The sequence below is a fragment of the Terrapene carolina genome, unplaced genomic scaffold, assembly GCF_002925995.2.
Source record: "Terrapene carolina triunguis isolate 2854851 unplaced genomic scaffold, T_m_triunguis-2.0 Scaffold62, whole genome shotgun sequence".
Taxonomy (NCBI): Eukaryota; Metazoa; Chordata; order Testudines; family Emydidae; genus Terrapene; species Terrapene triunguis.
In genome coordinates, this window is record NW_020664413.1 from 24118950 (window position 1) to 24141345 (window position 22396).

General features: G+C 39.9%; 1 protein-coding gene across 1 annotated transcript in view; it reads left to right on the forward strand.

Annotated features, from left to right (window-relative positions):
- Positions 1-22396, forward strand: part of EPC2 (enhancer of polycomb homolog 2) — an 88060-nt gene that overhangs the window by 57366 nt on the left and 8298 nt on the right. The window contains exons 8-11 of the mRNA XM_024202820.1: positions 333-422; positions 3917-4062; positions 4180-4523; positions 21665-21801. Coding sequence (XP_024058588.1) covers positions 333-422; positions 3917-4062; positions 4180-4523; positions 21665-21801 — 717 coding nt within the window. The remainder of the gene's footprint in view (positions 1-332; positions 423-3916; positions 4063-4179; positions 4524-21664; positions 21802-22396) is intronic.

Consider the following 22396-nt stretch of genomic DNA (forward strand, 5'->3'; position numbering starts at 1 on the left):
GCATAAGACTGGGAGTCAGGAGATCTGGTTTTATTGCTGATTCTCCCACTGATTTATTGTATGACCCTGGGGATGTTACTTTACCTTTCTGTGCTTCATTTCCTCCCCCCCCCTCCCAAAAGTTACAATTTTTTATCCATCTTTGTAAGCTATTTGAAAATCTCTGAATACAAAGCACTACATAAATGCAGAGTAGCATTACTCAGTATACAGTCAAAAAGAGTTAATTGCTTATGACCTATATTTAATTATTAGTGGCTTTAAAGAGGCCGTGAAGTATCTCTAAATTGTGGATAGTATGATTATTGAGAGTGAATTTGCTTGTGCTTTAGGTACCCTCACCAGTATCGGAACCTGAAGAAGAAAATGATCCCGATGGACCTTGCGCTTTCAGAAGAAGAGCGGGATGCCAGTATTATGCTGTAAGAATTTTTGTTGCTGTTTTTTAATAGCGTACTGGCAGCATGCTGATTTTAAGAGGAGTGTCTGTATCTGAGATAAGGAATTAGGCTGTTTGTTCAATCCAAAGAAAATCTTCACAACAACCTTTCATTTTGGGCTTATTTTTCTTCCTTATATTTCTTCCTCTTTTCTTACTGTAGATTCAGTGAGTGCTTCAAGATAATCTATAGCACTTCCAGCTAGTCAAATCAACCATCACTGCTAGGAAACAGGGAGTACTGCTTTTCTAGTTCTCCCAGCTCCTTTTTCCCCTCAGCCTTCATGTTCTGGCACAAATAACAAGGGTTCTAAGGTGGCACATAAACCTGGATATGTAATATGATGATTTAATTAAGTGCTTGTCTGCACAAACAAGGTGGGATGTGAATCTATCTTGTAGTAGCCTGCTGTGTTCTAACTGTCCATGTGGACCCTGCTGATGTGCACTGATAGTTAATGTGCTTTGGTCTAGACCTGTTTCAAATGCCACTTAAATGTTTGTGTAGACAAGCCCCAAGAAACAGTGGGTTAGATCTATTAGTATTTAGGACAACTAAAGAGATTTAAACTGAAACCATGGAGAGTCATCTAAGTGTAAAATGCAGAAGTTACTAAAAAAAATATTTGTTGTAACTGCTATATAAATATACTTCTTGAGTCAAAGAACTTAGGGTTAATAGAGATTTATTTTTTTATATCAAGATGCTGCTTAAATAGATTACAGTGAGTACTTAAAATAGAGTACTTTGCCTTTATACCAGAGGTCTTTCTTGAATGCTAATCTAAAATCTGTATGTGCAGTTTCATCAATTATGCTCTTTTTTTTTTTTGCTTGAAATAATTTAATTTTAAAATACAGAAGGCAACTAGACTACCTTTGAAAGGTCTTTGATGTACATTCTAAATGGAAATATCAAAAACTTTTATGTAAAAGATCTCTTAACTGTTTAGAATAAACAGTGTGAAAATTGGCTCAGTTCAGGCACCAGATAATTTACTTAGAGGAACATTACTATGCCTCAAATTCTTGATCACCCGGAATGATCCAGTAACTGGGCAAGCTTAAATTACAGTCTTTCTCTCCCCATCCTCGAGGGGCTCACATCAAATGAGCTGTAAGAGGACTATTTAAAAAAATTAAGTGAAATTCATCAGAAAAATTATCATCCCAAGAAAGACACTTATTCATTTTTATATGTTTATAAAAATGCCTTTTGTACATTCTTGTGTTATAGCAAAATGTATTAATACTTAGTGAATATCCTTTGAGATCAGATTCTTAAAGAAGAGTACAAAATTCTTTGAAGGTGTAATATAACCTCGCAGACACAGGTGGTGCTTCAGCCTTCAAACTTGAAGCAGTTTAGCAAAATGTCCAACCATAAGTGTTGCCATACCACCTCAGTAGTGTAGGGATGGGAGAAGAAGAAATAAGTGACATAATTAGAATTTAAAATACTCATCAGTACAAACTAAAGAAGCGTCTGCTAAAATATATTTTATTTGTCAGGTCCTGAAATTCTTTTTTGCCTACAGAAATTCACTTGTTTTGTATAGCATATCTTTTATCAAAGCATACTTCTGTGATTTTCTAGATAGTCTGGATTTTAGTAAGGACATTAGTAAGATAATACAATTCTGTTATGCTTTTATTGGCTTGAAATATCGAGAAAAGAAAAACCTGAGCCTTAACATATGAAAGCATTTATTTTACATAAGCTCTGTATGCTTTTGTCAATCTTAAGAAGTAAGCTTTACTCTGAAATTTTTTGCACTTTTCTTCCTGCTCTGTGCACAGGCTGCTGCATCACAGAGGGAAAATGTGAGGCCAATGTGATTTGGAAACTGGCTGACAGTGCTCTGAGCTTGAGACAGATGTCTTGGTTTTGAAACTGTGGCAGTGGGGGAGATCTTTAGTCCTCTCAGTTTACCTGACACTGATAGCTTCATTGGTCATAAGTGTTGATCACCTAAAACTCCTTTTTGAAATCAGTGGTAGCTGTAGATGCTTAACACTGTCAAAATCAGCCATGAATGCATATAGTGGAACGGGATTGAGACTAACCCTGTAGTGCCATATTGTCTTAAATCCAGTGGCATTGAGAACTCACCAAACAGCTGCTCAAACATTGGTGAGGTGTCTACTGCAGAGAACCCCACAGGCAAGCTGTCACCATACATTCAGAGTGATCCATTCTCTTTGCTTGCTGCACTGAGACATAAGAGGCTGGGTAGTGACACACTTTTTGTAAGCTTAATCTTAAAATACAACAAGTATTTAAAAGACGACATATTTAATTAAAAAAACATCATTTTTAATCACATTAACTTCCCTGTAATGAACTAGGTTGGTTGGTGCAGAGGACAAAAAAGTTTTTATACAATACCCAGAATGTAGAATATGTACTCCTTAAAAGTCTACTGGAGGATCTTAGGTCTCGACTAAGTAGATCAGATGTGCTGTCTTGTCTGCAAGTATCCCAGCAGTCTCCCAAGTGACTTGGTTCCTTCTTTGGACACTGTGGGTCATGAAGCTTTCTGTATTTATTCCTCTTTTTCTCCCATAGGTTTTCTTAAGTGCATCTTATGGTTCTGTAGCCTCAGGTGTATCTTAGTGATTTCCAGGTTCCTATGGCTTATCAGATGTTATTACTCTAGTGCTCTTCTACTTTGCAGATACTTACCATTGATCAGGCTGTTGGCTTGTACATTTGCATCCAGCTCCGGTTCCCTAGTTTTTGTTCTTCAGTTTTGCTGAATTTTCTGAGTGCTGGCAGCAAGTGCCATCCCTGGTTGGCCACTAATTTAGCCATTAGATCCACTCAGCCCTAGAGATTTAGCTGCAGCTTCCTCCTCCTCAGCTCTTCCAACAGCAAAATGAATGATTTTTGATGACACTTTTTTTTTCTGGCGCAATCAAGAAAGGGGATATATTGTGGGCACTCCTCCCCCCCAACAAAATTCCCACCTCCTTGTCACACAGGCATACTTTTTCCCCCCGCAGAAAGAGTTGTCTGACCCCTTAGTTTTGTGATCTGAACTTTTGCTAGTTTGAAAACACAAGAGTTGACAAAGTGGGTCAGACCGTGGTTAATCTTACCCAGTATCCTGTCTCTGACAGTGGCCTGTACTAGAGTGTCAGGGGGGATGTACTGAACAAGACAGTACAAGGCAATTATGAAATGATCCAGCCCTGTCTTCCATTCCCAGCTTCTGGTAGTAAGAGGTTTATGGTCGCCCCAAGCATGGAGTTGCATCCCTGACCATCTTGGCTAATAGTGATTGATGGACCTATCCTCCATGAACTTACCTAGTTCTTTTTTGAACCCAGTTATACTGAGAGCATTCCTCCCTGTGTCAGTCATAGGTAATGTTGTAAGATACTTTTAAGAAATGGTATTATACATTCATAGTTTTCTTGACCCAAACATATGCCATAAATTTGTGCAAAATTGAATTTTCTTCTCCTCTGCAGCCTCGTTTGGACCAAACTAATTATTCATGTGAGAATTCGGAACTGGCAGAATTGGACAAGCTGAGGTACAGGCATTGCCTCACAACCCTTACGGTCCCAAGAAGATGCATAGGATTTGCAAGAAGGCGAATTGGCAGGGGAGGAAGGTAGAGTGGCATTGCATTGATTCTTTTGGCCCTTTTAACCTTCCCATCCTTTAAAAAGAGATCACATAACTAATGTCTATTAAATTGTTTTTTGTTTTTTTTTTCTTTTTAAATCAGGGTTATAATGGACCGAATATCTACAGAACACGATCCTGTCCTGAAACAGATAGACCCTGAAATGCTAAATAGTTTTTCAAGCTCTTCCCAAACTGTAGACTTTTCTTCTAATTTCTCACGGACCAATGCTTCCAATAAACGTTGTGAAAACAGACTGTCCCTTTCTGAAATACTAAGCAATATCAGATCATGTCGACTGCAGTGTTTCCAGCCAAGGCTACTAAATTTACAGGACAGTGATAGTGAAGAATGTACCTCAAGGAAACCAGGGCAGACTGTGAATAATAAAAGAGTTTCTGCAGCATCTGTAGCTTTATTGAACACCAGCAAGAATGGCATATCAGGTAGGCAAGGATTTGAATTGTTGTGGAACTTGACATTTACATCTCCTATGTTATCCCTGGGATTGGGCTGACAACGTCATCAGTGGGGATATGTGACCAAACAAGTACAGGTAAAAACTAGTCATTTTGAAGGTTTGAGAGGCACAAAATCTTCACAAAAACCAACTTCAAGTTTCTGTAAAAAAAAAAAAAAAAAAAAAATTGGGTAGATAAAGGCCAGATAATGTGTTAGATAATGCAGATTTGGGTATTCATGTATCAAAAAGTCAGGAATTACCTGTGTTTCAGTGCTGCTGCGCTACGCTTCCAGTTGCTGAGTTTGAGAGTTTTGAACGTATCTTGTTAGCTGAACCACTGTGTAAGGAAGGAAAAATACTCCTTGTAAGTGCAAAACAGCATTTATTTTAAAGGGCTTATTCATTTGGCTTTCATATCCTGCTGAAGGAGAGAGAAAGCAGCAAAAATATGTTGATATAAAGCACTGGTGGTGTAATAGCAGTGCAATAACTATTTTTATGTGTGTGTATTGACTCCATTAATGTATATGTGTAGTGAGAAGTTTGTTTGAGGGAATACCAGTTCTTGAAGTATAATATATCTACATGTACCACAGTGTGACTGTCACTCATTAGCTACAGGAGAAGAGTTGTCAGTGGTATCTTGATGATAGTCATGAGTAACAGATGCATTATTTTCATCCCATGAAGCGACAGTTTGTTTATGGCTTTTTTGGAAGGTCATCATTTTGTATAACTAAATTTGGTGAAGTAGTCTTTGATGGGACATTCTGTGTGCAATTATTGATTATTTAGGAATTCTTTCTTCTGTTTTAAATCTCCCCCCCCCCCCCCCCCAAAAAAAACTTTAACATGTATAAATGGCATCCAGTACCTAGATGTAACTTTTAGTTTTTTGAGTTGTCATCCAGATCCTTCTGTGTAGGTGCCAGTGCACCTCAAGCACATGTCATTTGAATAACAGAGTCTGTCAGAGCTGCGCAAGTGTCCTGTGCCTCCTTATGCTACCTTACAAGGGCAGCATAAAGGGTGGGGCAACTCTGACCCTCCCTCAGTTCTGTCTTGTTGCCTGTGACAGCAAGACAGAACATGGTGAGCGTCTGACCTACTAGCTTTTAACTTGGACTAAATTATCTTAAATTCTTCAAAAAATCTTCAGTACTCTTCTGATTCACTTACATATGACCACCATGAATAATACTTACCCATCTGTGCTGACTATTGATGAACGGATTCCCCCCTGCACACACTTTCCTGTACTGGGCTCCTCAACATGGCAGATTTGAAAACTGGGGGCTTCAAGCCCTGCCTGTCTTATGATGGACTGATTTCCATTGAAAGATAGACACCCATAGGTACGTCTTCTGTTAAGGAGAATCCCTTATGTTGGTGTGCCTACCATTTTCTGCAAGAATATGTAAGTTATGAGATGCCCGATTGAAACTTCATCTTCTGGAGCAACATATAGGGGTCTCTTCAAACCCAGAGGAGATTAAAAGCTAGCTTCATCTGACACACTGTCTGGCAGATAGGTGACATCAAAGACAAGAGTGGAGAAGACAAAGCCAAGTAAGGACATGGCATCATGGAGAAGAATCTGCCTCATTACAACTGCGAGTGGCAAATTGCCAGTCCCTACTGTCCAGATATGACTTTTTGACCAGGGGTAGAGCGACACCCTTTCTCTCAAAACTCCCACATGACAACTGGGAGAGGCTCAGAAATAATCAGGGAAGGCCAGTTGCTGACCAAGATGGCCATACAGGCTCCTGTGGATGTTGTCAACACCACAGGCAGATCTATGGTCACAGCAGTGACGATGAGCAGAGAATCCTGGCTCAAAGCATTGGGCATCCGTAGGGAGATTCAGGTCACAATCCAGGACTTACCTTTTGAGGGCGTGGAACTACTTAGTGAGTGAATGGACAGTGCTTTGCACTCTTTCAGAGACTCAAAGGCCATCCTGCACTCCCTGGGTTTTACATCCCAACCCTGTACTATAAGCTGTATCACCCTCAACCCCCATCAAGACAACAGGTGCCAGCCTGTCATTCCTAGCAACTTGAGTACCATGCCTGGCAATGCATCGTGCTTCTACAGCATTTCAGCAAATTTGACAGGATGTTTGGGAGCCACATCACATCTAGTCCAGAGAGCATGAACTTCAGCAGCCACCTCACCCCATGGGTGTGGCCTGCCATAATGTTGGACAGATGGAGATCATTGCCCATGGCTACCCAGCCAATTCTACTTTCTACCTGTATCCACCCTCCTTCCCCTATCAGGGACCCTTTGCACAAGAGCCTGTAAAAAGCAGAGGTGGCCTTGTTGCTTTGCCTAGGAGCCATAGAGGAGGTGCCACCAGAATTCAGGGGAAGAGGCCTGTATTCCTGGAGTTTCTTAATCCTGAAGAAGAAAAGGGCGGTCTTTGTCCTATCCTAGACCTGAGAAGACTCAGCAAGTACTTACGCCATCTTAGGTTGAAGGTGGTAATGCTTGCCTCCCATCTTTCCATGTCTTCGAGATCAAGATTTGGTTTGTGGCTCTCAACTTGCATAGCACAGATTTTGACAGACAATGCATCAACAGTGCATTATATAAACAAGATAGGAGTGCTCGGTCATAACCCCTCTACCAGGAGGTCATCAGGCTGTGGACCTTGTGTCACTGGATAACCCCTCTGGATTTACATTTTCCTGGAACCAGTTACAATCTGGTGGATTTCTTAAGCAGGCATACAGTAACCAACTGTGAATGGTCAATGCAGACGTCTATCGTATTGCACCAGTGAGGAACTCCCACAATAGATCTGTTCATCGCAGAGGGCAACAGCAAGTGCCCAGACTTCCGCTCCAGGGAAGGTATTAGCTCAGACTCCTTTCCGGACATCTTCCTGCTACAGTGGTCTGCAGATCTTCCCTCCCCTCCACCCCAGTGTTCCTGATCCTGAAGGTGATCTCAGAAATCAGCCTGGACAAAGCCATCTTGATCCTAATAGCTCCCTACTGGCAGAGGAAATTTTTGGTGTCAGACTTTCTGTATGTATTTGTTCCATCTCCTGTCTTTTTCCCCCATCTGCCCGGACATGATACAGAATCAGTTTAAAGCCAGAAGGGACCATCAAATCATCTAGTCTGACCCCCAACACCACCCAGCACATGCACACTAAACCCAGCAACCACAATTAGACCAAAGTATTTCCGCCCACAGGAGACTAGACTAGACTAATAATCTGCCACAGGCTGAGGATAGAAAGGACAGAGGTATATTCGTGCCCAAGCCCCGTGCAATGGCAGGGAGATGATTAAATGAGATATATATACACACACATAATCCTGGCAAGTGACCTGCATCCATATGGTGCTGAGGAAGGTGAAAGCCCCCCAGTGAAGTCACTGCCAGTCTGGTATGAGGGAAAATTCCATCCGTCTCCATATGGTGATCAGTTAGACCCCTGAGCAAGAAACAGCCACCTGAGAGAGAGAGAGAGAGAATTCTAGCTGCCACCTCAGAGCCCTGGTCCTTCCTGTCCAATCTCCCGTTTCCATAACTGATGCTTCAGAGGAAAGAGATTTTAAAATAAAAACAAAAAACAGAATATATTGTGGAGAGGAGTCTCTTTCTGACCCCTGCAGGTGGCCAGCTAAAACCATGAAGCATGAGCTTTTATTACTAAAAGATGTAAACTGGAAGTGAGTCCCAGGGCAGCTGAGTCCACCCTCTACCACCACAAGGTACCCAGTCATATAGACACACTCATATGTTTGTCTAGCTCGCTCTTAGTAAGTTTTAAGTTTGTTTGCCCTCACAACTCCTACTGGGAGGCTGTTCCAGAACCTCATCCCACTGATGGTTAGAAACCACCTTCTAATTTCCAGTCTGAATATGTTCATGGCCAGTTTATATCCATTTGTTGTTGTACCAACATTGTCCTTTTGCTTCAATCGCTCTTCACCATCCCTGGTATTACCCCCTTAATGTATTTATGGAGAGGAGTCCTATCCCCTCTCTTCTTTTTGCTAGACTAAACAAGCCAAGCTTCTCCAGTGTCTTCCATCCCTTAATCATCCTAGTAGCTGTTCTCTGCATTGGTTCCAGGCTGAATTAATCTTTCTTGAACCTGGGGAACCAGAATTGTACACAGTATTCCAAATGAGGTTTTATCAGTGCCTTGTAGAATGGCATTACCACTTCTCTGTCTCCACTAGAAATGCCGGACCTGATGCATTCTAACATCACATTTGCCTTTTTCACAGCTGCATCACACGGATGGCTCAGAATCATCCTGTGATTGACCCACATACCCAAGTCTCTCTCCTCCTCCGTTGTGTCTTTCTTATGACCCTGCAGCTTCTAGCAGAAATTCTTATTAGACCCTGAGTGCATGACCTTGCACTTTGTACTATTGAATTTCATCCCATTTCTGTCATTCCAGCCTTCAGGGTAAACTAGATCTTGTATAATGTTCCAATCCTCCTCTGTATTGATGCTGCCTCCCAGGTTTGTATCAGTAAACTTCATTAGCATGCTCCTACTTTCTGTGCCAAGGTCATTAATAAAAATATTAAATACGATTGGTCCCAAGAGCAACTCCACTAGTAACCTTCTTCCAGTCTGATAGATCACCTTTCATCACATCTCATTGCCTTCTCCCCTTTATCCAGTTCCTTATCCACCTTACAATTCTTGTACCGATCCTCCTCCCCTCCTCCCCCCCTCCCCTTCAACTAATAATTTCCCATAAACTACCAGGTCAAATGCTTTACTGAAGTCCAAGTATATTAGCACTACTACACTTCCCTTATCTAGAAAAAGTTATTTTCTTAAAGAATGATCTATCTTTGGTAAATCCATGTTGCATTACATCGTCTTTTCTATTTACTTCCATGAATTTAATTATTCTTTCTATCACAATTTGTTTTAAGTTTGTGTATACTACTGAGATCAGATTAACCAATCTGTAATTGCCTGGATCTCTTTTTTCCCTTTAAGTATAGGTATGACGTTAGCTATCCTTCAGGCACATGGTGCTACCATCAAGTAGATAGAGATATTAAAAATCCTCGCTACTGGACTAGCAATCTCATGTGCCAGATATCTCAGAACCACTATAAAAAATTGCACCCATCCCTATAGTTGTTGCACGTGGCAGCTTGGGTGTAGGCTGGTTGAGCTCTATTGACAGAGACTGTTTTTGACAGGTTCAAGAAAACCCCATACAAAGCCGGAAATCGTCTACCAGAAAATCTACCCCTCCAAATGGAAATGGTTCTCCTATGGGGAATCCATCTTAAATTAATTCCAGTTAATACCAGAAATCGTTGACTACATGCCATACTTGAAACAGGCTGAATTGACTCTTAGTTCTCGCAAAGTCCACCTTGCAGCAATATCAACATGTCACACTCTGATGCAGTCTTACTTGGTCTTCAGTCATCCAACAGTATCCAGATTTTTCAAGGACCTCCTGCATACATACACACGTATTAGAGACCTGACTCCTGCATGGGATCTTAACACCATCCTCCTGAAACCTCCATTCAAGCTGTTATCAGATAGCTGCATCATCACCTTGCCCTTAAGATGTGCTTTCTGGGAGCTATTACCTCAGCGTGGAGGGTCAGCAAGCTCTAAACTCTTATGTCTGGATCTCCTTGTATCTCATTTCATAGGGACAGAGTGATTCTCAGACTGCACCCTAAACTCATCCCTAAGATAATCTTGGAGTTTCACTTCAATCAACCTGCCAGTCTTCTTCCTGATACTACCCTCGATGGGAGGGAAGAAGCTACTTACTTTGGATGTTTCCAGAGCCTTGCTTTATTACCTTTCAGACAGTCTCCCTGCCACTTTGTGGCTGTATCAGGCTTGTTGAAAAGCCAAGCCATCTTGTCTAATTGAATCATACATTGTATCTCCACCTGCTATCAACTAGCTGGTGAACTTCTGTCTCCAAACATTAAGGCATACTCCACCAAGATACTGGCAGCATCTTCTGTCTTTTTCAGAAATGTATCAATAGCTGAGATCTGTAAAGTAACAACATAGAGCAACCTGCTGATGGTAATTAAACAGCCTAGAGTGGCCCCTCACCATCAACTGCGACTCTGCATTGGGAAGCTTTGCACGAAGCAGGGGACCCTTCCCAGATGGCAAGGACTTGGCCCCAGGGCCAGGAGAAAACCTTTGTAATCTTGTCCATCTGCCACTCATCTCTAATTCAACTAGCTCTCTATTTCAACTAGCTCTGCCTGCTACTTTTTCTTCCTCCTCCATCCCACTCTCCCCCCACTTCCCACCAGCTCAAATCCAGGTTGCACATCCTCCTCACCTCTGGTGACATTTACCCTAATTTTGGTCCTCCCTCCATGCCCACTCTCTCCTCATCCTACCCACATTGCTGTCATCATCTCTGCCCCTTTTATGTCACCATTCCTAACTTCACACCCATCCCTTTTTTCCTCCTATCCCTTCTCCCTTTTTCTTGCTGTCTTTGGAACAACCACTTCATCTTTATTAAGATCACAATCTAGACACATCTCACTCCTTCCAGCTCATGGCTCTTCCAGAGATCTGGATTCCTTTGGCTGAAGCTGCCTCTGCAGCTGCCCTTTCTTACGGAGGCCTCTCGTCTCATGCTCTCCACATTGGATCAGACTGGGGTGAGGGTGTTGGGCTGCTTCCAACATTCCCCTCTTCCCATTCTATCTCCTTGTTTGAATAGCTCTGCATCTGACTGTCCTCTCTCTTCCCCTTCCAAGTTGCTGACAACTACCATTCACCTAACTCTTCCCCATCCGTCTTTCCCTCTCATTTTGACTTTTGGCTCTCTCTCTTACTCTCTTCACAATCTCCCACATATCTCCTCATATTCAGCTTCCACATTCACGACCCATCTGACACCTTAGCTGCATATTTCCTTGGCCTCAACTCTTCATTTGACCTGCACCTCTTGCCAGTTGTCCCACTCATTAAAGGGCCATTGACTACGCTGCTCTCCTTGCATCACTGTCCTCCACTTTTAACTCTCATTACAAGATCAACCCTGACTCATCCCCATCATCCACTTCGCCAATTTCTTCCAAGAGAAGATTGACCAAATGGCCTTCCCTTCCCCCCTACAACTCTTCTCCTTCTCTACTGTCACAGATGCAGAAGTTTCTCATCTGCTGTTCTCCTCTAACCCCTCCACTTGCCCCAGTGACTGCATGCCACCTCCTGATCTCCCTTGCACCCATTCTCATCCTCTCACTTACCATTCTTCACTCTCGTCTGGCCCTTTCCCCCTCTCAATCCACGTATGCTTTAGTCTGTTCCATCTTTAAAAAAAACAAGCAAAACAAACAAAAAATCCCACCTGTGACCTTACTTGCTTCTCCAGTGAATGCTCCATCTGTGAGCTCATTGAATGCACTGTCTGTAATTGCTTTCTGGAGTTCCTCTCCTCCAAGTCCATCCTAGACCCTTTCCAGTCTGGCTTCTATCCCTTGCACTCCACTGAAACTGCTCTTGCCAAAGTCTTCCTAGCCAACCTTAGAAACAGTACTCCATCTGCATTCTCCTTGACGTGTCAACAGCCTTCGACACCAACAATACTCAATCTTGTCCAACCTTATCCATGACTGTCCTTTCCTAGTTCTGCTCCTTCCTTTGTAATCACTTCTTCAGCATGCCACCTTTCAACTTTCTGAGGGGGTTCCAAAGGGCTTAGTCCTTGGTCCCCTTCTCTTCTGTATCTCTGAGTAATCTCATCCACAAGCATAAATTCAACAACTATTTCTACACTGATGATTCATCGATCTACCTCTTTTCTCTAAATCAGTTTCCTTCTATCTAAACTAAAATCTTAGCCCCACTCTGACATTTTTTCCTGGGTGTCTAGTCGTCAGCTCGTGTTCAGTGTGTCTAAAACACAGCACTTGACCTTTCCCCCTCTTCCTCTTTTGATCATTCTGGGCAACACACCACCATTGGGCCTGAATGTCATCTTCAGCTCTGACTACTCTCTAAGTCATCAAATCCAGACTAAGGCCATGTCTATATTAGTGATCTTACTGGGGCACAGCTCGTATAGCCTCTCTATGCTGACTGGAGAGAGTTCTCCCATCAACATAATATAACCACCTCAACGAGCAGAGATAGCTATGTCCTCAGGAGAAGCTCTCCAGCCAACACAGTGCTGTGCACACTACTACTTATGTCGGCGAAACTGATATCCTCGGGGGTGCGGGGGAGTGTCACACCCCTGAATGACATAAGTTTTGCCGACATAAGTGGTCATGTAGACATAGTCTAAGTCTTGCAGATTCTTTCTGCATAACATCTCTAAGATATGACCATTCCTATCCATCCACACAGTCAGAATTCCTGTTCAGGCTCTCATCTCAATTACTGCAACATCCTTTTCTCTGACCTTGACAAATGCAATCTTGCTTGCTCATGTCCATTCAAAATGCTGCTGCAAAGATTGTTCTCTGAGCCCATTGCTTTAACCATGTCACCTATTTTAAATTCCTCAACTACCCTACCTCTCTTTTATTTGCTCAAAGAAAAGCTGCTGGTCTTCTTTCACAGCTCTTGACAGCCAAACCCCACCCTACCTCCCATTCAGTATCAAAATGTTGACTCTGTCGCCTCCAGTCTGCCAATTACGTCAGTCTCCATTTGTTAAATTTTCAAACAAGCACTTTCATGCTTTCTCCCATGTTGCCCCTCATGCTTGGGAGGAGTTCTCCATCTATAGGCATAGCCCAATAAAGTATATGCCTATAGATAAACATTTGCAAAGCTATTTCATTATCCTCCTTCAAATCCCTACTTAAAACTTCCTTTGCCATGATGTTTACACAAATCTTGATGTAGGGCTGCTGGTGTTCTGGAACCACTGCCTGTCATGCTGAACAGCATTGGCTCATTGTTTCTTTGTACTCCCCTAGTATCTGTCTGTTGTCTTATATGTAAATTATAGCAACTTCAAAATTCAGGACTTAATCTCCAGTTTGTGCATATAATAACTACAACTGAAGGATTTCTTTATTTTAAGACCGTTTACTATTTGCCAAATACTTATGAAACAAATTATTTTCTCTAAAGATGAAAGTGATGAGAATTCTTATGTACTTGCAATTTTAAGATTTATTGTTAATATATTTATTAAATGTTCTAAATTTCATATTTAATGTTTTATAGTTGTAATACAAGATTGTATACACAGCATTACCTGTGACAGTGTTTTTAGATCTAAATTCCATTTTATTTATCATTTAAAGTGTACAAAGATTGGTTATATTTTTGTAAAATGTTCTTTTCCTTATGCAGATATGAAATAACCTTTAATAATGGAAGCTTAGGATAAATCACAAAGCTTTTTGCTTTCTCTCTGAAAAGACCATACATATGTACAATGCAACCCAGTTAAAGTTGCTGTAGGAACCTTAACTTTTACATTTTCTGACTTCATAAATTTAACATTGCAACTTTAACATTGTACTAATACAACTTTTTGTATGTATTGATAGTGTCACAGGCTTTCCTGGCACGTGAGACTTTTTAAACCAGATAGTCCTGGTCTGAATAATTTTTAAAATGTAAGATCCCAGTTCTGCAATCCCTTACTAAGTGTAGTACACAGTGCCCATGGGACAACTCAAGGTATTACGTGCTTCCTCACTAGCAAGGATGTGTAGGATTGGACCCTAAATTTGATAGATAACAGAAGAATGATTGACTGCTAATGAGGAGGAGACAACACAGTGTAAAAGAAAAAGAAACCGCTATTGCAAGTTACTTGTTACACCAGAACATTGTGTCTACTCAAGGGGTTTGCACCCGTACATTTATGCTGGTGTGAAAAACCCAAGTGTAGACAAGACGAAGACTACTTGCGCTTGTTGTTAAAAATGAAATATCAGCTTGTGATATGTAGAAATTTTTTTTAACCTCTCAGTTGTGTCACTTGCCAAATAACATTTGCTGAATTTGCAATGTAGCAAATCTGGAGTCTAATTTTTTAAAAAACATTTGACCTAATATGTTTCTGATGGTATTTTTAATTTTGCAATGTATAGAGCACAGAAGTAGGCACTTGATTTATTTATTGTAGATCTATAAAATGACAAGAATTACTAATATATGAATTTGAAAAATAAAACCACATATTTACGATCAGTATTGTGTACAGGGACCACGTGGTTCGTGGTTCCATTCAGGAGATAATTGTCAGCCAAGTTGGTGTGACAGCATGAGTTTAACTTGCACCACAAATCTACCATTAAAGAGCTGACAATGAAGTACCAGTAAAGATCCATTTTTGGAAAGGTTATTGTCTTAACTGAAAATAAGTCTTAAGGTTACCTGCTGTGATCTTCAGTGCATAAGAAATCTGTAAAAAACAAAAAAAAACAAAAAAAACTCCTGCCTTGTACTCACAATTTTATTTATTAATATTACTGCTTTATTAATAACATTGCTTTATTTGTATTACAATGGTGCCCAAAATGTTCTAGCTACTTTACAAATATGTGAAGAGGGGTGTCTATTCCTAAGCACTTGATTTTTAAGAGAATAAATATGTGAATCTAGTGCTCGTAAAAGGTGCCAGATCAGCATATGAATAAAGAACAGTTGGTTCAAACTAATTTTTTCTTTCTTTTTCGTGTTATGTCAGTTGGAAAGGGGGAAGTGGTTTGAAGAATTAGCATAGACGTTTTCCACTGAAGCAATCTGCCCCTTCAGATCAAAGTGGTGCAAACTTTCATGGCCCTTCTGGACCCATTGCTAAGCCTAGACAATTAGGTTACATTGCTGGTGACAAATATCTTCTACCTCAAGTTTGCTAGGAAATGTGACCACTTCCTGCAGTTTCCATTGTCATTTATGATCACTGTAGCATCCAGAGGTCTGGTTGTGCTCAGTGCTGTGCAGACCTATGTTGAAAGACAACCTTTGCCCTGAAGAACTTAGTCTACTTTCAGGCAAGATACAACAGTGTTGGTATAACAGACAATTGGAAGAAATGTTTGAATGAGGTAACAGAAATAGGTATGTGTAGCTAGATACTATGAGGCAACTTATCCAGTCTAGGGATGATAAATGTATGGTGAACTGCAAGTTCTTATTTGTGGGGCTGAAGGTGGAGCCATGCAAAGGCTTTAGTTTATGCATAGTATAGCAGTCCACCTCTTGAGCAGGACAGAGTAGGTTGCTCTTGGCTCCCAGTCCACTTTCATTGCTAGTTCAAGTTCCTTGGGCCTGATCTTTAAAATTACGAGTGAGTCAGGACTCAGTGAACATCAGTAACTGCACTGCAATCCATCTCCTCTCCCCCCCCCCCCCCCCACTAGTTGTGTTTCTCTGGGACAATGATTCTAATGGAAGATGTAAGAGTCATAGATAAACACACTCATATGAGTGATTTGGCTGTGGAATGAAGCAGTTAGACTAATGAAAAGTCTACCCATCTTTAGGGCAATCTGAAAAATCCTCTTATTAGATAATGATAAGCTTTCTCACCATAGCAGGAATGATATATAACATTCTCTAATGCAGAGATTATTATTACTGAGGAAGGGAGAAAAGCAGAAGATTCCATTAATTTCACTGTGGACCTTTCTCTGCACATTTAATTTATATGTGCATTCAAATGCTACCGTGATGGCAGCCCTAGAAAATCCTAAAATAGATAGCAACACTACAGGTTAAAATCCTCAAACAATGGAATCGTTAAAACTTTGCAAACTTCCACATTTCCCCTTAATTTGCTTTAACCACGATGCGGAGAGTGACAATGCAAGATCATTCAGTTCTTGGGCTCTAAGACTGACAAGGATACTAAAGGTGATGGTGACTTTTGATGTGACCATCAGATTAAGACCACCAGCTAATTTCAGATTGACCACTAAAAAGTCATTAGGTGATAGCTACGGATGTTGCTAGGATTCATACCAGTGACATAGTTAAGAATGTTTGTTGTTACTAAAATCCTAGGTTCTGTAGTCTCCTACATACCTTGAAATATTTCATATCTGTAACAATGTGTCAAACATAATTAAAAAAATCTGTCTGGAAATATTTGTGCAACTGATATATGGGTCAACACTTAACTAATTTGTGAGCTCTCTGGGGCAGGGACTGTCTTTTACAACATGTATGTACAGTGTCTAGCAAGATGCAGCTCTGTTTCTTGATTGGAGCCTGAGTTACTGCAATACATATAATAAAAATAAATTATAATTAAGTAGGTATTATGCATCATTTAGGTTTATTTTTTTTTAAAAATCAGGCAATAACAATCATACTCTACCAAATTTTAAGAACAAAACAATAGGTTTATCTTCCCAGTTCCTTACTGTCCTCATTTATGCTAATTTTAGAAGACTGTTGTGAGGTGATTGATTCTCACACAGTTTTGTTCACTGACTGAACCTGTTGTGCATACCTTTTCAACAGTAATTCAGTCAAGGTATGGAATTTAGGAAATCAAAGAGAAAAGAAACCATGCAGAAATAAAAACATAAACTACCACTGTAGAGTTTTTTTTAAACCATGTTGGAAAGGTTAGTAAACCACCAAAAAGCTAACTGCAACGTGTATGGATGTATAACTGAATTGATTTGCTTTATTAATGTGTTTTAAGAGTGTACGTGTGGATGTAAACTAATAGGGACACTTTTACAAATAAAAAAATAAACATAAGAAAGTGGTACACTGGAATACCTGAGTCAGATTTAGCAATCTTTATAGAAGGTGGCATAGCTCAATAAAGTGTATGCCTATAGATTAATAAGGAGCTTTTTTTTTAAACCACAGACACACACACATACACACAATACGTAGTTTGAAAAGGATTTTGCTGTGAAATGGGTAATATTTTGTGTAGCAAATTTAACAAGATTTAATTGTGAACATCGGTACTCATTATATTTTAACTACAGGTGTCTTATTTCATTCCAGGGAAAAATAAACTGGCTAAAGATTTATTTTGCTTGCTTACTCAGATTAGCGCCATTAGGAGTAAATGTAAAGAAAATCTTGGTTTAAAAAAAAAACTACTAGTCTGATGATCCAGCATCTGTGTTCTAAAGGGGGTAGTAAGAAAGACCAGTCAGAATGAACTATTCTACTCTTGTGTATAGTCCTGTTTCAGCTATTTCCTGCAGCATCCCTCTAAACAATACATAAAGAATTACTATTGCACTAGTACCTAACTCGAAAAGTCGGTTTTCCTGGGATGTTGGAAGCCCACTTAATTAGAGAGCGCTATGAGAAAATATTTGCATATTGGTTTCTGAGTATGGTCTGACTTGACTGTAACTAAAGTCCTCCTTCCATTGCTTACTTAAAATGTAAGTAGCAGATGAACTAGAGCCAACACTGAAAGTGTAGAATGGTTAATATTTTAATTGTTAGCGTGGTGTTTTTTCATTCAGCAGATACTATTCATGTAGATTCTAGATATAAGTTGGGGTTGCAATACCATTGAGTATATGTAATTATAGTTGAGAATGAGATGCTGCAAGGTCTAGTGAACAGGAACTTTGGATATCGAATCCGCTCTTTGTCAGCACCTAAAAGAACTTAATTCTATGACTGAATAAAATCCAGGTAGCATTAAGCTGTTAACAGTATTTTAAATTAATTTGGTTGAGGAAATAAGGATTCTGTCTAAATTAGATATGGGAAACAATAGATAAGGGTAATGCAGTTGGTGGCAAAAAGAACTGGAGTACTTGTGGCACCTTAGAGACTAACAAATTTATTTGAGCATAAGCTTTCATGGGCTACAGGCCACTTCTTCAGATGCATAGAATGGAACATATATTGAGGAGATATATATACACATACAGAGAGCATGAAAAGGTGGGAGTTGTCTTACCAACTCTGAGAGGCCAATTAAGTAAGAGAAGTGATAATCAAGATAGCCCAGTACAGACAGTTTGATAAGAAGTGTGAGAATACTTACATGGGGAGATAGATTCAGTGTTTGTAATGGTGGTTGGTATATTTGTCATAGCTATGAACCAGTAAATGACCAAGAATAAGCATAATCTTGCATCGTTTTGCTTTGTTATCCTAGGAATAGCTAGTATTCTACATGCACCTCACGCAGTGTTAATTCTGATGTGGTTATTACTGCAGTCATAGCTTAGATTCTGGCCTCTGACTTCTTTTGAATGATCTTCAGTTTATATGTGTGTGTTTTGCACGGGAAGGAGAAATAGGGGAGAGTTCATTCTGCACTGTTTCTCTCCCATTCACACCCATATCTATAATTCTGTATTGACCTCTCAGTTTTGCTTTAAACACCAATGTTTCCTACATTTTTTTAGCTTTCAGTATGCTCTATGTTTTCCTTCAGAGTGTTGAATTCTGCTTATTATGGTTTGAAGAAAAATATCTTGGCATTGAAACACTATTTCAGATGAAATGCTTAACAAAACTTTCAGTTCAGTGCAGATTTACAGTAAAAGCTTTGTTATCCGGCACGTTCGGGGATTAGGGGGTGCTGTTTAATCAAAAATTCCGGTTAACTAAGAGTTATACTTACCAACGGAATACCAATTTTCAAAGAATTAGAATCAATAAAATGAATAAAGTATATAATAGTATATGGGTACTCACAAATCCAATAGTAGTACTGCACTGCAGAGTGTTTGGTTTCTTGAAGCACTTAAGTGTATACAGGTAAAGTTTTCTATACAGTAGGTTATCTTATGACACTACATATCACTATGGGCAGCGCATGGTCACTAAATGGTCACCAGATCACTAAAAATACACTTAACACTAAAACTATACTGAACATAAATTAATCTTTGATGATTCAGAAGGCACTTCAGGATTGTGCAGTGCCTCACAGTCATCATTATCAATTATCATTGTAGCTGTAGAAGGTGTAGGAGATTGGGCTGAATCTGTAATGACCCGATGAGACACTCTGGAAGCTGCTTTTTTGAATAAATCCCTGATATCCGCTTGCTTACTTGTCTTCTGCCTCTTTTGCATAAAAGTAGAGTGCAGAATGTGCAATTGCATAACCTCCTGGGCAGTATACTAGTCCCGGTTACTAGATTGAAGATTTGTATTGGGAGATATCAGAAATGCCGGTTAATAGAGCTTTCCAGTTGATAAAGTACCGGATAACACAGCTTTTTACTGTATATGCAGCTGTTTACATGAGTCTTCAGAGAATAAAGTAGACAATAGTTGTTGCCATAGGATCATATACAGTAATTGGATATGGGAGCGAATTAAAGTCCATTCCTTTACAAATGTAAGATGTGTTTCCCCCAACAGACTCGTTGGAGGTTTTTTCTCCTTGTGAAAAGCTGGTATAATGTAAAAACTTGCTATACATCATGGTCATTTCAATTCATTTTTTATAACATAGGGCTACTGATATTTTCATTATGGTAACCTACAAGAAAACTGACAACCTTTCCGAAGCACTAAGATTTTCTAACTATTATGTTGCGTCAGTGGGCATTGTAGTACAGTAGAACCTCTTCAGTCTTGCACTTCACTGAATGTAATCCTGTGCTAAAATTTTACTTTCAGGTTTGGAGTTCATTAAATTGAGAATTAATGACGTTTTGTTGTATTGTGCTGAGGCTGGGCCAGTGCAGGTGCTGGCTGTCTTGAGGGACATATTCTTCCCCACCATGGGAACAGCATAAGGAATGTCATCTTTATTTGCTTTTGTGGCTGAATGAATACACAGGTAGCAGCTGTCATAGCAGCCAGTGGGGAAAGTAAATCAGTGGGGAAGTGATGGCCTTTATAACTGTTTTCTCTCCCTGGATTAAACTGATCACTGGGTTAATTATTATTCCTATGGCTGCATCAAAACCTCAGGAATAATGACGGCCTGCACCCTGCCTTTATTCAACAGCATGTGGGGAGTTTTAGTTATTTTTCTAGCAGTTTTCACCCACTCATCTCAAAGCACATTATAAAAACAAGATAGCCACCACCATCCCCATTTTGTAGATATGGACATTAGGGCAAACAGCACTTCCCTTCCTAATGCCCTGTGAGAAGGTGATATCCTTCAGGTTTGCCTCAATGTGTTTCTTACTAGTCAGCAAACTCTTTAATCTCACTTGAAATCTCTTCCCCCCACCCCCCCATTAATGAGGCCTTGATGTAATACTATCTAGTTGCAGAAATTGCTGCTCAAGTCCTCCTTCAACACTCTTTAAAAAATAACAAGAGGGGATGAAATAACAGGAGCAGTTCAAAAATCACAGGATAGAAATTGCTTATTAACCTTAAACACTGACTGTGATCCTTCATGAAATTATTGGAGCTATATGCTAGATTTTAGACCTGGGGAGCCAGTTTTTCTCATCCTACTCCAGTTCCTTGGTCTTCAAGATTTCGGTGCACCTCTAAACCTGCTGCTTAAGTGCACTGAATGGTGCTCCACTCACATTGCCTAATACATATCGGTAGAGTGGAGATCTGATCACATAGCACAAATACTAGGTGGTGCTGGAACTACCAGGGCCTCTCCTTCTGAACACGTCTCCACATCTCAGAGGGAAGAAAGGTAGAAGGAGGCTACTATAGAGGGTAGTAGCTGAGAGTGGTTATAGTGAAAGAAAAGTGAATTAGCCATTCCCCTGTCCCAGCCATGATATGGGAGACCCTCCTCATTTCCCAGAAGCCAGGAGAAAAAATTCTTTATGATTCTATTGGTTGGGAAATGGTGTAGCTTCATAAAGGATGTCATTTAGTGGGTGTGGCTATGATGTAGTTTCAGTTTAATTTGGCTACCAAAAAGTAGCCTGCCTAGTAAAATAGCCAGAGCTACTGAGAAGAAACACATTGAAGGCACTTTTCAGTGCTAGTAAGAAGCTGTTGTTCCTGAACTATCAGATCCTTATCATAGGTGACTTTATACTCAAAGGGAATTGGCCAGTGGTACACATTTACACTGGTGGTTTCACCTTTACAGACATAGATATATTGAGGTCTGTGCAAGTGTTCAGTACCCTCCTTTCATGCATCTTGTTTTCACATTTCATTGTCCCATGTCAGTTTGCTTTGTACTTCACTTTTGTTCTAGAAACATTTGTTTTCTTCAAGTACATGAAACTCTGGCTTCGTTTTTCTCTTCCACAGTAACAGGGGGTATTACAGAGGAGCAGTTTCAGACACATCAACAGCAATTAGTTCAAATGCAAAGACAGCAACTTGCTCAGCTTCAGCAGAAACAGCAGTCTCAGCATTCCTCACAACAGACGCATCCAAAAGCACAGGTAATACTCCTTTAAAATCTTTTTGATGTGCCAAGATTGTCTTCCACAGTAGGTTCCCCCTCCTACTTGCTCACTTTTTTTAAGTCTTTGTCACAAGTTAAGATAACCTTTTGTTAATGTACTGATTGTGTGAAATGCATTTAAATTATTTTGACCAAAATCCTTTTAAATTTCTCTGTGTGGCTTTGGAAAACTGAACAACTCTCTAGGTACCATAACTTTTTTGCTTTTATTTTTTCTTGTAATTCAGAATGTGGTATTTCTTATAAACTTTGAAGGGACACTGCTAAATGAGTGCGTATTTTGAAAGTATAAATGTTCTTACTTACGTTGCAAATGGTTTGTTTTAAAAATATAGTTTCACTATTTTTATGTTTGTTTTACTTTTAACACTTAGGCAACAGAATAACCAGTTTCACTTTCAGTTTGCCAAGTTCACTCAGGGTTTCATGCACAATGCTGCACTATTTGGATTGCAAACATTGCTGGGGATTTTTTTATTGGAGAAAAATATTGTTATACTGTCTCTCTAAAAAGCATTTCTGTTGGTCTTGGCTGTTGTGTGTTTTTTTTTTTTTTTTTTTTTTTTTTTTTT